Source organism: Podarcis muralis, chromosome 6 (assembly GCF_964188315.1).
Source record: "Podarcis muralis chromosome 6, rPodMur119.hap1.1, whole genome shotgun sequence".
Classification (NCBI taxonomy): Eukaryota; Metazoa; Chordata; class Lepidosauria; order Squamata; family Lacertidae; genus Podarcis; species Podarcis muralis.
The window spans coordinates 21,703,107-21,719,158 of record NC_135660.1 but is presented as its reverse complement, the minus strand read 5'-3'; the positions used below and the strand labels follow the sequence as shown (position 1 = coordinate 21,719,158).

The 16,052-nt window shown below is 45.8% G+C and overlaps 1 protein-coding gene across 1 annotated transcript in view; it reads left to right on the top strand.

Moving 5' to 3' along the window:
* KCNAB1 (potassium voltage-gated channel subfamily A regulatory beta subunit 1) overlaps nucleotides 1–16,052 on the top strand; it is a 168,415-nt gene that overhangs the window by 115,052 nt on the left and 37,311 nt on the right. The window contains exons 3-6 of the mRNA XM_028731361.2: nucleotides 3,213–3,250; nucleotides 12,348–12,427; nucleotides 13,300–13,344; nucleotides 14,736–14,780. Coding sequence (XP_028587194.2) covers nucleotides 3,213–3,250; nucleotides 12,348–12,427; nucleotides 13,300–13,344; nucleotides 14,736–14,780 — 208 coding nt within the window. The remainder of the gene's footprint in view (nucleotides 1–3,212; nucleotides 3,251–12,347; nucleotides 12,428–13,299; nucleotides 13,345–14,735; nucleotides 14,781–16,052) is intronic.

The window sequence follows — 16,052 nt, the reverse complement described above, 5'->3', positions numbered from 1 at the left end:
GAGAATGTTAGCCACTTTGAGACTCCTTCGGGTAGTGATAAAGCGGGATATCAAATCCAAACTCTTCTTCTTCTTCAGAGACCAGGGATGGCAGCAGCAGCTGCCCAGAGGACTCCCAAGGAGAGGGGAAAGGAGAAGCAGCTGAGGGAACACTCCACAAGGGTTTGAAAAGGGTGAGAGGTTGCCAGCTCTGCAGGCAAGGGGTGGCATAACTGGGCTCCTGAGCCCCACAGGGGTGCCACAGTAAGAATGCAGTTGGTCAAGGGAGCCGTGGACTCAAAAAAGGTTGAAAACCTCTGCCATAAGGGGATCGAACCTGCAACCTTCATGTTACCAATGCCATGCTCTAACCAACTGAGTTTCAATTCACATAATGGTTTAGGAAGTGCACATTAGGTGGGTTCTCACTGAAAGGCAAGCCGCACCAAGTTTATCCACCATTGCTGTACTCCCCACCATAGACTTCACCACAGTACAGTATGTGGCTGGCGGGGGGTGGGGCATAGCTGTCAACCTTTCCTTTTTTGCAGGAAATTCCCTTATTTCAGCGCCGTTTCCTGCTGCTTCCCGCTGCTATCCCGGAGTGTTAGATATCCCATAGACCAGCGGTTCTCAACCTGTGGGTCCCCAGATGTCGTTGGACTACAACTCCCATCATTCCTGAGCTCTGGCCTTGCTAGCTAGCGGTGATGGGAGTTGTAGTTCAACAACATCTGGGGACCCACAGGTTGAGAAAGGCTGCCGTAGACTGTCTCTGGGACAGGTGAGGCTGCTGATCCCTTATTTTCAAATCCAAAAGTTGACAGCTGGGGGGGGCAGGAAAGACACAACAGGCAGCAATTGGCTTCCTGCTGCCCCTGCCAGAGAATGAGGCTCTCATGAAGAACTTCAATCTTTCTCTATTGCTTAAGCCTGAGCGTGGGGCTTTGTCGGGTGAGTGTGTATGGGCCTGCCCTTCTCCCTTGCCTGTTTATCAACGTATATATTTTTTCTCCACAGTGCCTGAATAGGTTTAATGTTGCCTACAATGCAATGATATGCATAATCCAAGCTCTAGTTAGGTTTTTCAAATCCCAGGGTATTATCTCTCTACAGCTGGTGGCAATGAGCGCTGGCAGGAACTATGCATCGTCACGACATCCTGCTCTCTCTACTAGCTGAGTTATCGGATACAAGATCATACTCTCCCCCCACCCACCCACCTACCAGAGTAAAATTAATCTGTAATGGCTGATTGCAGATCTAGCGGCACATACAGAAGCCAGCTGTATAACTGCTGCAAGTATGTTCTTGAAGTTTTCACTCGCATAAACTGACCGATAGGGCTCCATGACTCAATCCTTAAAAGGTAAAGGGACCCCTGACCATTAGGTCCAGTCGTGGCCAACTCTGGGGTTGCGATGCTCATCTCGCTTTACTGGCCGAGGGAGCCGGCGTACAGCTTCCAGGTCATGTGGCCAGCATGACTAAGCTGCTTCTGGCGAACCAGAGCAGCGCACGGAAATGCCGTTTACCTTCCTGCCAGAGTGGTACCTACAGTGGTACCCCGCAAGACGAACGCCTCGCAAGACAGAAAACCCGCTAGACGAAAGGGTTTTCCGTTTTGGAGGCGCTTCGCAAAACGAATTTCCCTATGGGCTTGCTTCGCAAGACGAAAGCCCCTAGGGAATTCTCCGGGACAGCGGGGAAGCGCAGCGCGTCTTCCCCACTGTCCTCGGACCTCCTCCCGCCGCCCGGCTTTGGAACGATGCTTCGAAGCCGGGCGGCGGGGCGGTGACACCTTCTCCTGCCGCCCGGCATCGGAACGAAGCTCCGATGCCGGGCGGCGGGGCGGGAACGCCTTCTCCCGCCACCCGGCATCGGAACGAAGCTACGAAGCCGGGCGACGGGGCGGGAACGCCTCCTCCCGCCGCCCGGCATCGGAACGAAGCTCCGAAGCCAGGCGGCGGGGCGGGGACGCCTCCTCCCGCCGCCCGGCATCGGAACAAAGCTCCGAAGCCGGGCGGCGGGGTGGGGACACCTTCTCCCGCCGCCCGGCTTCGGATGGCTTTCCTGAAGACTTGGGGTGGGAGGAGGGTTTTCCTTCCCACCGCCAACATTCAGAATGCTGTTCTGAATGTTGGCGGTGGGGAGGAAAAACCCTCCTCCCACGCAAGCCCCGGGAACAGAGGGAAAGCGCTGCGCGCCTTCCCCTCTGTTCCCGTACCTGTCCTGAAGGCTTGCGGTGGGGAGAAAAGCCCTTCTCCGCACCGCCAGCCTGGCAAGCGGTTTCCCTAGGAACGCATTAATTGATTTTCAATGCATTCCTATGGGAAACCGTGCTTCGCAAGACGAAAAACTCGCAAGAAGAAAAAACTTGCGGAACGAATTAATTTCGTCTTGCGAGGCACCACTGTATTTATCTATTTGCACTTTGATGTGCTTTCGAACTGCTGGGTGGGCAGGAGCTGGGACTGAGCAACAGGAGCTCACCCCGTCGCGGGGATTCAAACCGCTGACCTTCTGATCGGCAAGTCCTAGGCTCTGTGGTTTAACCTTCTTCTGACCTTTTACACTACAACATCCATGACCTCAATGTGCTGTTGGGAGCTGACTGGGTGCTGGCTGGGACTGAAGGATGTTGTACTCCAAAACATTCAGAGGTTGCTATGAAGGGGAAGGCTTGCTTTTGCACTCTCTCACCTGTGAGTAAACCCCATTGAACTCAGTGGGGTTTGCTCCTAACAAGGCATGTAGAGGACTGCGCTGCAAACTGAATTAAGTGAGCTTGACTTGCGCCTATTCAGAAATTCTGCGCAGAGCAGTTAATGTGGGAACTGCCATGTGGAGCGGATGTCTGATCAAATCTAGCTTCTAGCTGCACCATGGGCTCTTTTTCATACTGACTTACCCATAATTGCTAACAGGAGCGGTGCATTCACTGACTGTAATCTCTTCCTATCGAAACATTTCATCCATGTCCTATTCAGAAAGGAGAAATCCCTACCTAGCTATGACAAGGCTGTTTAAGTAACGGAAACCCGGCCACTGTCGCTTGTCAGGCAATTAAATTGAAAGCATTCAACATCCTTGGAGTACATTCTCATTAGGAAAGAGCTCGTCGAACAAATCAGCTTGGGGAGATTCTCTGAGGGAAAATTTCCTAATTATTATGTGTTTCATATATTAAAGGAAAGCCCTAAAGAGTAACAAATCACTGTGTTTCTTCCTAGGGACGTGGGTCACGTTTGGAGGTCAAATTTCAGACGAGGTAAGCAAAGTTTCATTTAACTACAACTTGCAAAAAAAAAAAAAGAGAGATTTGGCTGCGTCTTATTTCTTATATGTCTTTTTAATTAAAAGGCAAACCGCAGATGACAGAATGTACAGAGTCCATTCCGGCAACAGGAATGATCATACATAAAAGAAAAGGGATTTGTGCTTTTCTTGCACTTCAGAACATGTTTTCAGAACCTGGAATTTAATGGACAGCACCTCTGGCATTAAATGGCTCTGCGATCCAATTAAAATACCTTTTTAAACATGTTCCTGAAAAGAAAAGACACCTGTGGAACACTGACAGGGATATGAAGAATACATTTTGAGGTCAGGGCAGTGAGGAGCGTGAGTTGTGAGCTTAGCAGACCTGATTCACAATTCAGCTCCAACATGGGCTCAGTCGATAACCTCAGGCACCAGCTACAAATGACTATGAACACAAGACCTCTCCTACTGGCAACATATCCCCAGTAGTGTTTGGTTACACAGATAACATGGTATTATCTTCGTTGTTTCTTAGGCACTCCTCTCCACACCTTTCTATGTTCTCTATGTTATGCTAAAACAGTGGTTAAGAGGCTACAATCCTAGATGATTATTTTTCCTGGGAGTGAGTCCCATTGAATTCAATGGAACATTTCTCAGCAGGATTGCGCTGCCCATTTCTTACATTCGCGTTGTAAGGTTGGCTTGCCAAAGCTGGCCTCTTTTTCTCTCCATGACATCGGCCCGTGATGGTGGGCAACAGGGTCCAAGTTGTTGACATTTGATAGCTACTCCAAGCTAGTAAATACATGGGTTTCAGGTTTCAGGTTTTAAAACTTGTCCTTCTTGCTTGAACATGAGCTGAAGGGAGGTTATAAGGGAGAAGACCTATGAGGGGACTTTTCTGGGCTTGGGGTGGGAGAGGCTGCTAAGCAGATCTTTCGGCGGGTGGCAACGTGCTAGAGGACAGAGCTGAGTGTGTTGCACAGCTTATCCTGCCCCTCCTAACCTGGCTTGCTGCTTCAGATGTGTGACAAGTGAGAGTAACTGCCAATCTAGTTGGCTACTGTCCACCAAGAAAGGGGACCATCTGTCCTTCACATAATCCCTTACGCTGGCCCTGCTTCTGCAGTATTTCAAAATGGTGTGCTGGACACATGAAAGGCGCTTGCCCCCATCAGTATTCCAGCTGTGTATCACTAAAGCAAGCATAGGGGATATGCAGCCTTCCAGACGTTTCTCCCATCTTTCCTGACCGCTGGCCTTGCTGGCATTGGTGGCGGACATCAGGCAGGGAACAGAAAGAGCAAAGTACAGTGGTACCTCGGGTTAAGAACTTAATTCGTTCCGGAGGTCCATTCTTAACCTGAAACTGTTCTTAACCTGAGGTACCACTTTAGCTAATGGAGCCTCCCGCTGCCACTGCGCGATTTCTATTCTCATCCTGAGGTAAAGTTCTTAACTTAAGGTACTACTCCTGGGTTAGCGGAGTCTGTAACCTGAAGCGTCTGTAACCTGAAGCATCTGTAACCCGAGGTACCACTGTATATTTCTAGTTGGGTGACTTCTTAAATCTCTGAAAGAAAAATAGCAGTGTGTATTAATGAGTCCAAAAATTGGGGGCCAGTAGGGATAAGTTCCTTCTTTGGGGAGCACTCCCCCCAAAAGAATGCTGGGTGGGTTTTCATGTGTATTTCATTGCAACATGGCAAATATTAAGGAAGGGCCAAGGTCTGTGCTCTCCCAAATATTCTGGACTTTACTCCCTGGTGCAACTCCTGTTGAGAGACACAGTGCTTCCCAAAGACTTTAGAAGTGCCTTGGAGATTCGGATGTGGGTTCTGTGTTCTGAGGGTCACTTAGTAAAGGTAAAGGGACCCCTGACCATTAGGTCCAGTCGTGACCGACTCTGGGGTTGCGGCGCTCATCTCGCTTTATTGGATGAGGGAGCCGGCGTACAGCTTTTGGGTCATGTGGCCAGAATGACTAAGCCACTTCTGGCAAACCAGAACAGTGTACGGAAACGCTGTTTACCTTCCCGCCAAAGCAGTACCTATTTATCTACTTGCACTTTGACGTGCTTTCGAACTGCTAGGTTGGCAGGAGCTGGGACCGAGCAACGGGAGCTCACCCCATCGCGGGGATTCAAACCACCGACCTTCCGATCGGCAAATCCTAGGCTCTGTGGTTTAACCCACAGCGACACCCGTGTCCCTGAGGGTCACTTAGATGAGTGATTAAAATAAAGCAACACACAGCTGCCTCTCCTGACTGCTCTACTCAATAATCAGCGCAGCTTCAGAACTCACTTGTATCTGAAAAGCAACCAAAACAAAGAAATCGTATTTAGAATAGGGGAATTTGTCATTTATTTTTTGCTCTAAGCACAATTCCTGCCGTTGTTGTTGCAATCTTAACAGTGGGGAGTAGGCCCCACTGAACATACTAGGACCTCTGAGTACACATGTATAGAATGTATAGGCCCTATTTCTTTTAAAATCAGAGCATTAGCACTTCAACACTGTGCAACTTACAAGAGCCCTTTGAAGACCCCTGCAGAATTCTGGCAGATGTTCCCCGTAGTGGGAATATTCCAGTCCATTGGAGCGTTCACTCCACTATTCAGTGTCTCCTTTGGGACACATGTAGATTAGAGCCCTATGTTGTTTTCCAAAATAAGCCTGCTCGGCTGCAAAAATGAAGAGTGGCAGAGCACTGCGTAGCAATGGAGAAAAGAAACTGTGCCTGCAAGTGTTGGTGAAATAAATTGTGCCGCTGAGAAGCCCTCGCAATGATTTCTAATAATGGTGACAAGAAGTGGGGAATGTGTAGTTAATAGGCTCTGTAGCAGCAGCATTGGAGATATATAGCTGCCATTATTATTATTATTATTATTATTATTATTATTATTATTATTGCCAAATTTAAATTTACACCTTTACAAAAATTATTGAATTGATTCCATCCTATGAGCTAATTTACTGAACTAAGTCCATGCTATTTTATAAACTGTTTCCTGGTTTTACAGGACACTTGGGATGAGCTTCCATTGTTCTGCTTATCCTTGTAATTTATACCTGTTACGAATTGCCTCAGTCTCAGCTGAGCGGTATGTGAGACTTCAGGTGCTCACGCAGGGTTTGTGTTTCTTTTGGAAAATTAGGTACAATTGAGGCTATAGTGTCTTTATGACATATGGTTTATTTACATATACATGCAACCTAGAACCTTCAACAGAGGGGCTAGCAGCAGCAACAGCACCCCAAAACACGCCAGCTTATTCCATAGTAGGAGCATCAGCATCCCTTCTTTGCAACCTCTCTTGCTCTGCAGGGAACATCCCAGCTTAACCTCTCTGCTTCCTGGTTCCATCATTCCTGGCTCACACTCCATAGCTTCTAGGGCTAGGCTCTCCTTTTCTAACACAGGGAGATGCCTCACATTTGCATTCTCACATCCTTTGATCCTGTGTTGTGTGAACACCTAATATTTTGATGCTCTGAACCCCCTAATTGTTTCTCCCCACCCCAGGAGGTCACCTCACAAAGAAGTCTTTCTGACTTCATTAACACTTGCTGATTTGGCTTGGATTACAATGTCCAACACACAACCCGGGAAGTGTGCCTACTTAACTAGCATTTTTACAGAGGCTTATCAGTGAGTCCATCACATCTCTGACTACCCCTAGCATACACTTGGTTCTGGCTATTCGTGGTGCCAACATGCAAGTTCTAATTAAACCCTAACATTTGTCAAACTCAAGCTTTCAGCACCCACTCTCAAGAGAACTTGCCTCTGTAGATCAAAGACACAATCTTTTGCAGCCAGATAGTTTTATTCTTATCATTATTACAGTGCAGTCTTCCTGGTGATTCCACCCCAGCAGATAAGGTAAAAGGCCAGAAACACAGAAGGTGACTGAGAGGCTGTTTCCCCCGATGCAGTTCTTTGGTTATGCCAATATCGTAATGGACTAAAATGAAGGCTTCACCAAGGGCATTATGGTAGCACATTCCCTTAAGAGGAAATTACTTTCCTTCAGAGTCCTTAAACAAGGCACCTGTATTGATGTTCGGCAACATGCAATTTTATTTAATGTGACCAATCAATGCACTAAAGGCCTGACAAGCCAATTTTAAGCCTTAACTAAAGGTGTAAAAAAAAAAAAGACATTTAAGAATGAGTTTTCCCTGTCATCTCCTATAGTTAAGCTATCTTCTTCTGATCAATATTTTAAATTATTTCAAAGAAGCAATAGTGACACGGAAGTGCCATTTGAAGAACATTTAAATTCAGGAGAATGACAAGGGGGGAAAACCCTGCTACATGGAGATATTTCTTTTCCTTCCACAAATTGTCTAAGGCTTATTTTATTTGCTACATATAAGAGAGGTTATATGCAGTGGGGAAAGACAATGACTGATTACGGGACTAATCCAGTAAGTGGAACACTGTGACAGGAGGAAATGCTGCAGGGAGTGAAATAAAGTGCCAAAATCTTAGGCAGCCACAAATGACTTTTACAAGCACTTTGTCACCTGCAGGCTGTTATGTCCAAGTTTTAAGAGTGAAGCCAGCCTTCACCAACCTGATAGACTTCAAACATTTTGAACTACAACTCCCATCAGCCCCAGCCAGCTGGCTGAGGCTGATGGGAATTGTAGTTCAAGACACTTAGAAGCCACCAAGTTAATGAAGGCTGTGTTTGGCAACAGAAATAACGAGCGCTTTCTCTGTAACTTCGCCTTCTGGGAGATCAGCTGCAGACCTAACTGAAGCGATTGTGATTCAGCTGAAAACATCCATAAGAGACACTTAGCCCAAGAATAGTCTTGGCACCTGAGGCAGAAAATCAACATGGTGTTGTCATGATGATAAAGAAAGAATAATAAATACAAAACAGACCGTTTTCTGCTCCGATGTGGGGGTGCAAATATCCAGAGTGTGGGGGTCAGGTGGGATTGCGATGAGGAATTATGAAATATGGAGCAAGCCATTGTGTTCGCAATGAAAGCATTGCGTTGACTGGGTTTGATTCGTTGACAATAATTTCTGATCAAATCCCACAACTCTCTGCACCTCTGCCATTTTCTTTCTCTACGCCTGACAGGCACGTATAAGCATTCGAAACACAGGCCAGTTGCTTCACCAGGCATCCTGGGTCATAAAGATATAAGGTAGCTTTGATGTAGTTTGTTAATCTTTAGGTAGATCTTAAGGGCCAGGAAGAGAGTTCACAAGGAGATGGTAAATACTCTTCCCTTGCCATCCTTCCTTCCTTTTCTGCCGGTTTTTGACCTCCAGGGTTTTGCTGAATGCATTCCTCCTTTAGTCCTGTTTTATTTACTCTCAGATATGTATGCATGCTCAAAGTCGTCTTTTGTAGTTAAAAGGATTTCTTCTGATCTGACTTTGTCCCACATGGTGTTTTTTTTAAATGCTCAGAGGAAATCTGATTGGTTCTTATGAACACTGTGTAAAAAGTTCTTTTGTCAATAAAACGACCTGGGCCAAGGTGTGGACGGATTATTATTGGCACTTCCAGAGTCTTGCTGGTCAAGCCTCGTGTATATTTTATTAATCAGACTCCAATCCTTCCTTGCTTTTGGAACACAACTCTCCTCTAGTGATATCTCTGTTTTTTGTTTTTTTTTAAATATTTATTCAAAGTTTTAAACATTTATCACCCAACACATATAATCCCGTCCCCAACAATACAATAGACAAACAAGAAAGAAAACACAAAAACATACAGAAAAGGAAAAAATATAACATCAAATCCAAATTCTTGATATTCATACTTTCCTCACTTTTTGGACTACCTCACATCTTTCGTTCCTGCTTTCCAAATTTATAGAATTCTAAACAGCAAATTATCACCTTGTTTCAGTTTCTTATTTATGTTTTTCCCATATTATGTCTCTAGATTTAAGTTTATTTTCCAAAAGCTTAAATACTTAATTAAGCATAATATTAACCAAAAAAAATTAACTTTTTCTCAAATTTCACCTATTCTCAAATTCTTAACAACTGACTTGCTGATGCCACATTTATTTTTACTCTTGCATCTCTAGTGATATCTCTGAGGTGGACTAACTCACCCTGCTTACTGGTACAGCCAGCTCTGCAAATGTACCTGGGACTCCTCATTCCAGTTGCAGCCCAGTTAGCCAGACGTTGTGAAATAAAGGAATGAATTGACAGCCCTTGAGGAGCCCTGCATTACTTTCCTTGAAATGAACCGCGATTTCCCCCACCCTGGATTTTCTGGGTCATGGTGACATCAGGCATTGCATGGGGGTTGGACTAAAGGACCCATCCAACTCCACAATGCTATGGCTCTATGATAACTGGCAGGTGTTTGGTCCCAACCAGCCATCAAGGGAGGAAATAAGAATCAGTCCTGCTGGCTGGATCCAGTCCCCAAACCCTGATCACAACATCACTCAGTCTGAGCAACAGTGAATAGGGTGGGAGAAAGTTTCCATTTTGCCTCTTCAGTTGCCATTGTCACCATACCTGTGGAACTGCCAACAAAGAGGCGAGGGACCAGAGAATGTGTTTGGGACCTGTGGGTGCTGGGTATGGGGGGATTGGAAGATGTTGGAGACAGGTGAGGAGCCAGGACTTCTTTTTTGATCCAAGCGAGCAAGAAAGTTTGGAGCTTTGAAAAGGCACATTTCATTTTGCATCTGGCTTCCCAGTATTCCTAAGTTTGATTCTGAGCCCAGCTTGGGAGAGCTTTGCTGCCATGCCTTCGGGCAAAAACTACATGGGTTTATCTTGCTTACGGTGAGCAAGAGAGAGGCTGATTTTGGCTTGGTACGTCAGGCTAGTTTTAGGCTCCTATCTGCACTTTACATTTAAAGCAGTATCATACTCCTTTAAACTGTCATGGCTTCCCCCAAAGAATCCTGGGAGCTGTAGTTTGTTATGAGTGTTAAGAGTGGTTTGGACACCCCTATTCCCCTCAATGACAAACCTAGACAGCATCTTAAAAAGCAGAGACATCACCCTGCCAACAAAGGTCCGTATAAGGGATTCAGAGATGCACTGTGAAAGACTATGAGTTATTGTACAAAGAAAATAGGAGACAGAGAAAGGTATAATGGCAATAGAAGCCTGGAAATGCATAACTTTAATCACTACTTCGAATGATTTATGGACAAGCTGAAGGAAGTCTTGAAAGGGATGGCTAAGTAATTGTGCTGATGTGAAAATTATAAATTTGTGTATCTTTTCTTCTTTCTTGTTCTATTTTTGTTTGTTTGTGTATTATTTTTCTTTGTTTTCTTTGTTTACTTGTGTGTTAGTTTTTATTTTCTTATGGAATCAACCAATAAAAAGAATTTAAAAACAAAAACAAAAAACAAAGGTCCGTATAGTTAAAGCTATGGTTTTCCCAGTAGTGATGTATGCAAGTGAGAGGTGGACCATCAAGAAGGCTGATCGCCGAAGAATTGATGCTTTTGAATTATGGTGCTGGAGGAGACTTTTGAGGGTCCCATGGACTGCAAGAAGATCAAACCTATCCATTCTTAAGGAAATCAGCCCTGAGTGCTCACTGGAAGGACAGATCGTGAAGCTGAGGCTCCAATACTTTGGCCACCTCATGAGAAGAGAAGACTCCCTGGAAAAGACCCTGATGTTGGGAAAGATTGAGGGCACAAGGAGAAGGGGACGACAGAGGACGAGATGGTTGGATAGTGTTCTCAAAGCTACCAGCATGAGTTTGACCAAACTGCGGGAGGCAGTGGAAGACAGGAGTGCCTGGCGTGCTCTGGTCCATGGCGTCACGAAGAGTCGGACACGACTAAACGACTAAACAACAACATTCCCCTCACAGAGCTTCAGTTATCTGAGTAACAACCACTCCATTTCCCCAGGGAATTTTGAGTATTGTAGCTCTGCTACACTTCCCAGATTTCTTTGGGGGAAGCTATAACTGTCGGATACAACACTGCAGATGGGGCCTGATTGTAACAATGGGAAGAGATGGCACCAGTCCCAGAATAAAACTCTTATAAGGGAAGCGCTTCAAAAATGCTGGATGTACTATGCACATTCCTTATAATTGCCTTTCACCTGCAATGGAGAGATTTGTAATCGTTTTAAATGGCCATTTAAGTTTGCCTTTCCTGCCGCTAAAACAAGACACCGTTTTGATGCAACTATAAAACAAGCAGCCTGGTTTTCATAATTTGCTTCTGACCAACTATTTCATCATCGTTATTGCAATGGTCAAGTTTCTCCAATCCCCTGAGCATTGTACTTCATATAATGGCAACGCTGATTCAGCTATGCTAGCTGGCATCATCCTAGCCGGTCCTAAATAGGCTTGCAAAATAAATCATAACCATTTGTGGCATCTGTAATTACTGCTGTGGCTGCTAATGCTTGGTTTTTCAAATGTGTACTTGACTGCCCAACATGAAACTGTGGAAATACATATGGATATATACTATTTTTGCTTTGCTGCAAAGGCCAAATTTACTTTGTGTCTTCAAAACACAAAGGAGAGCATGAGACTTTTAATCTCAGGATGGTGTGTCTGAGCCTCACATTGTGTGAAAGATTCCTGAATTCTGTAATCAGCACTGATGCTTCTTACTTTTTTGGGGGGTGACAATTGCAGCAGAGGCTGGTTCCTTAGGGTGAATGGGGTGCTGCCCCACCCACTTCAGTCTGCTCTTGCCAGCCCCCACTTCCCACCTTCTTACTGGGAACCACTCCAGGGGGTACCGTAGTTCTACCTGTCAGCTTCCTGCTCCTTAGTCTCAGTGTGGCTCATGTAGACTTCAGCAGCAAGGAAGAGGGGACGAACCATAGATAGTTGGCTCTGTCTGTCCAAATGAACACCAGCCACTACTGAGTAAATGGGAAGTGGCAGTCGAAGCAGCATCAGTTCTCTTTCCTGCGCTGCAATACCCCTGGTCCATTCTCTACGGTTTAAAAATTGGGGTTTTGTTTGGGTGAAGTTCCTTGGTCCTTCTCTATGCAAACGCACACTCAATTATGGGTAGTTTCTGCAGCACAGAGCAGTAGATGGTGGTGCTACCTTTCATGTTCTCTAGGACTAATGTCATGTCTTCCCTTTCCCAAAGATTGCGGAACAGCTCATGACTATCGCGTACGAGAGTGGAGTAAACCTGTTTGACACAGCAGAGGTGTACGCAGCTGGAAAGTAAGTATCTGTGCTTACTTTGTTGCTTCCAGTTAAAGAAACTAACTTGCAGCTCTGCTGCAGCACCTGGGCAGAACAGAAGAATCTAGCAAACGTGCATGAGTAACAAGGGGCATTAGGATAAAATGGCCCTATGGCCGTCTAATTTCTACCATGTGTTGATGTGCTAATTTCTCAGCTGAATATTTCAATTGTGTTCTGGGGTTTTTTAAAATAAATAAATTATTCCATCATGCATAAAATATTGTTATGGGTTGCAGGTGCTAGACACCCTTAAATACCTGTATCCAGTGGGTACTAGAATTTAATTAAGTCCAGGAGTGCTAAAACATAGCTAGACCCTGTGTATTAGACTCATGTGTATTAGGCCAAACTCATATGTATTGAAGCTGTGTACTAGACACTTCTCAATCATGCGATCAACATGTGTCAAAAGCTAATTAAGCCAAGCTGGTTCCTCCTGTGATGTGTCGAAAACTCCCATCATCCCTGATCACTGGATGTGCTAGCTGAGGCTGGTGGGAGTTGAAGTCCAACAATATCTGGAGGGCTGCAGGTTCTCCATCCCTGATTTAGAAGACATCTACCAAGTAGCATCAAAACTAGCTATTGTTGGTTATCTTTTAAGCTCTGAAGTGCCTATACACACAGTGCGGAGCAGATGTATTCTTTCAAAGCAGCATCAATGCTGACTTGCAATGAAATTGTGCAAATAACTCAAGCACTGATATTGTGAATGAATGAACAACTGAATGCAATAAATAGACCTGTAACAGGTAGCATAAAACGATAAACGAGTGTGGAACCATACTGCTATGTCCAAAAACATTTCTTCCGAATGGTGCATCTGGGTTTTTTTATTCCTCCCACAGGGCCGAGGTGATTTTGGGAAGCATAATAAAAAAGAAAGGCTGGAGGTAATGTAAAGATTTAAGCATTCAATTCTTGGTATGCAATGGTGGAATTGAGACTACTAAATCAGGACTTACAGAGCTACTCTGAATCTTTGCCCTTTGCTTTACAAAGGCTTGGCAAACCTGCCCACAAAACAAGCCAACACTAGGCTAGTATTGAGATTCTTCTACTTTTCAGGCTGCTTAACCTCCTCCAAGTTGCTCTTTGCTGGTGTTATGTGGAAGAAGCGGCCGGCCTGGGACATAGCTGTCAACCGTCCCTTATTTGGTGGGAAACTCCCTTATCCCAGTGCCGTGTCCCGCTGCTGTCCCTTATTGATGATGTCCCTTAAATTTCCCGGGTTTCAAAGGAAACAGCTCCTCTCCCTCCCTCCCTGCCAGCCAGGGAGGAGGGAAGCTCCAACTGTGTTGCTTGGCTGCTTGGCTGCCCGGCCTGCCCCCCTCCGGCCTCCTCTCACCAGCCTCGGCCCCCGGGAGCCCCTCCCCACTGGGACTGAGGAGCCTTGAGAGGAGAGCGCGGGCAACCATAGGGAAAGCAGTTCAGAGAGAGGAGGAGGAGGAGGCAGAGGTGCAGGCAGGTGTTCCAAGGGCTAATCATAGAGGGGGAAAGCGGAGGAAGGACCGCAAGTGCTTCTCCCATAGATTTGTAGTGGTAGACGAGCATAGATGGTCTGATCTGTGGGTTTACTTCGGGCACTATTTCCCCCCCTCTCTTCCTCCTGCCCCGCCTGATGGAACTGTGAGCTGCAGATGGAGCACGAGAGAAAAGATACAGAACTGCAGCAGCATCTTCGTAGCTTGGACTTCGTTTTGCGCGAAAAGTGGTGGCTGCTTGTAGTTATTTAATTGCAGTTTTTCATCAGCTAGTGTCTTGAGCAGCAACCTCTGGAAACGAAGGGCAAAAACCGGTGCTGCTCTCCCAAATTATCTGGTCCCTTTTAACTTCGTATTTCAGGTGGTTGACTAAAATCCCTTATTTTGGCTGCTGATCCCTTATTTTCGAGGCTGCTGGTCCCTTATTTTCAAATCTATAAGTTGACAGCTATGGCCTGGGAATGACTAGGGCAAAGGCAATTCAAGGGTCCTGGACATTTCCTGTAATGCCTGGTCCAAAACCGAATTAAGAAAAATAAGGACCTAGCTGCATTGTAAACCAGTAATGTGTACACACCCTTTGTGTGTGTGGGTCACAGTGCCAACATTCTGTCAGTTTCCGTATAGAGCTTGTTCTATAACTGCACAGTTTTGATGGAAGAGTTTTTATGATGTAAGAGCTATTGCTGCTTCCCTTTCTTCTTTATGGATGAATTTCAGGCATGGCTATATTAGGAAGGGTGCAGTTGCAAAAGAAATAATGGCCTGTTTTTCAATTTTTATGTGTTCTATTTGTTTAGGAGGTCAAGTCTGGTCATTACAACAAAACTCTACTGGGGAGGAAAGTAAGTTTTCTTTTAATCATTGTGTTGTAGAAAACATTTGTTATTAAAAGTAAAAAATGTACCGCATGGCTTTGTACCATCAAAACGCATTTAGGTTGGTGAAACCAAGAAAGATAATTTGCTTTCTTTGAAGAGCCGTCGATTTTTAAACCTGAGAGCGGAGTTGGGAGTTATCCTAGGTAGCTTTCAGACTAACCGTTTCTTGAGCGTTCATCCTAATTAGAAACCACTGGCTATTTAATGAGCATCCATTCTAATTCACGAGTGTGCTAGCTCACACTTGTAACTGCATTTTCCCATCACTTTCTTAGCTTCTTCGTACCACTTGCTATATCAGGGTTGGGCAGTACTATTTTTCTAGAAAAAGAGGGGCCATAACTCATTATGAAGACCTCCCTCGTTCTCTTAGAATGGTAATGGCGCCCACCTGAGAGGTGCTGGAACTGAGTTCTGTAGAGTTCCAGCTGGAAAAAAATCCCTGGGGAGGGAAACCTGTGACTCTGCAGATGTGGTTGGGCTTGGGCTACAGCTCCCAACATCCCTGGCCATGTTTGCCCAACAACATCTTAGCGTGCCCACCCTTGCGCTAAGTAATGTCTAGCACAGGGGTCGGCAACCTCCAGCCCATGGGCCACAAGCGGCTCACGGGGGTTGTTTAAACAGCCCATGAGTCCCCAAACCAAGCCACCCGCTAGGTGAGTCCCCACATGCTGTGCTAAACCGGCACAGCGCAGAGTGGGGACTCACTTCCGCAGCGCCAGAAATTGCGTCTGCGCAGACGCGATCTGGCCCACAGAGCGATCTCTGTGGGAGTGAACCAGCCCAGGTGAGGTAAACCTTGCGGACCCCTGGCCTAGCATTTGCCAGGATAATTAGCACACTTATGAGGGAAGGTCAACAGGCAAAAGGGCGGAGTACTAAACTTTTCTTATCGCCACCCAATTCTCTCCTTCAAATGACCCCATTTAGGGAGCAGTGGGAGCAACTGACCCCAGGCCTTGCTGTGTGCCTCAAATCAATATTGGTATATGTGCCAACTCCCTGGGCCCCTGAGCACCCACAAAATTTCCCATGAAAGGGCCGTGCACCCACAAATTTAGGTGCATGGCACCCATAGCCCCAGGCACCCACAGTCGCGGGGCCAAGCTGACATTCCTGAATATTGGCAAATAGTACAGTGAAACTGAAGAGAAGGAAGTGGGCTTCTGGGCCTCTCAGAGTATTCGAAGGGCCCTTTCCCCTCATAATATTTCCCCATCAGCCTTAAGGGGT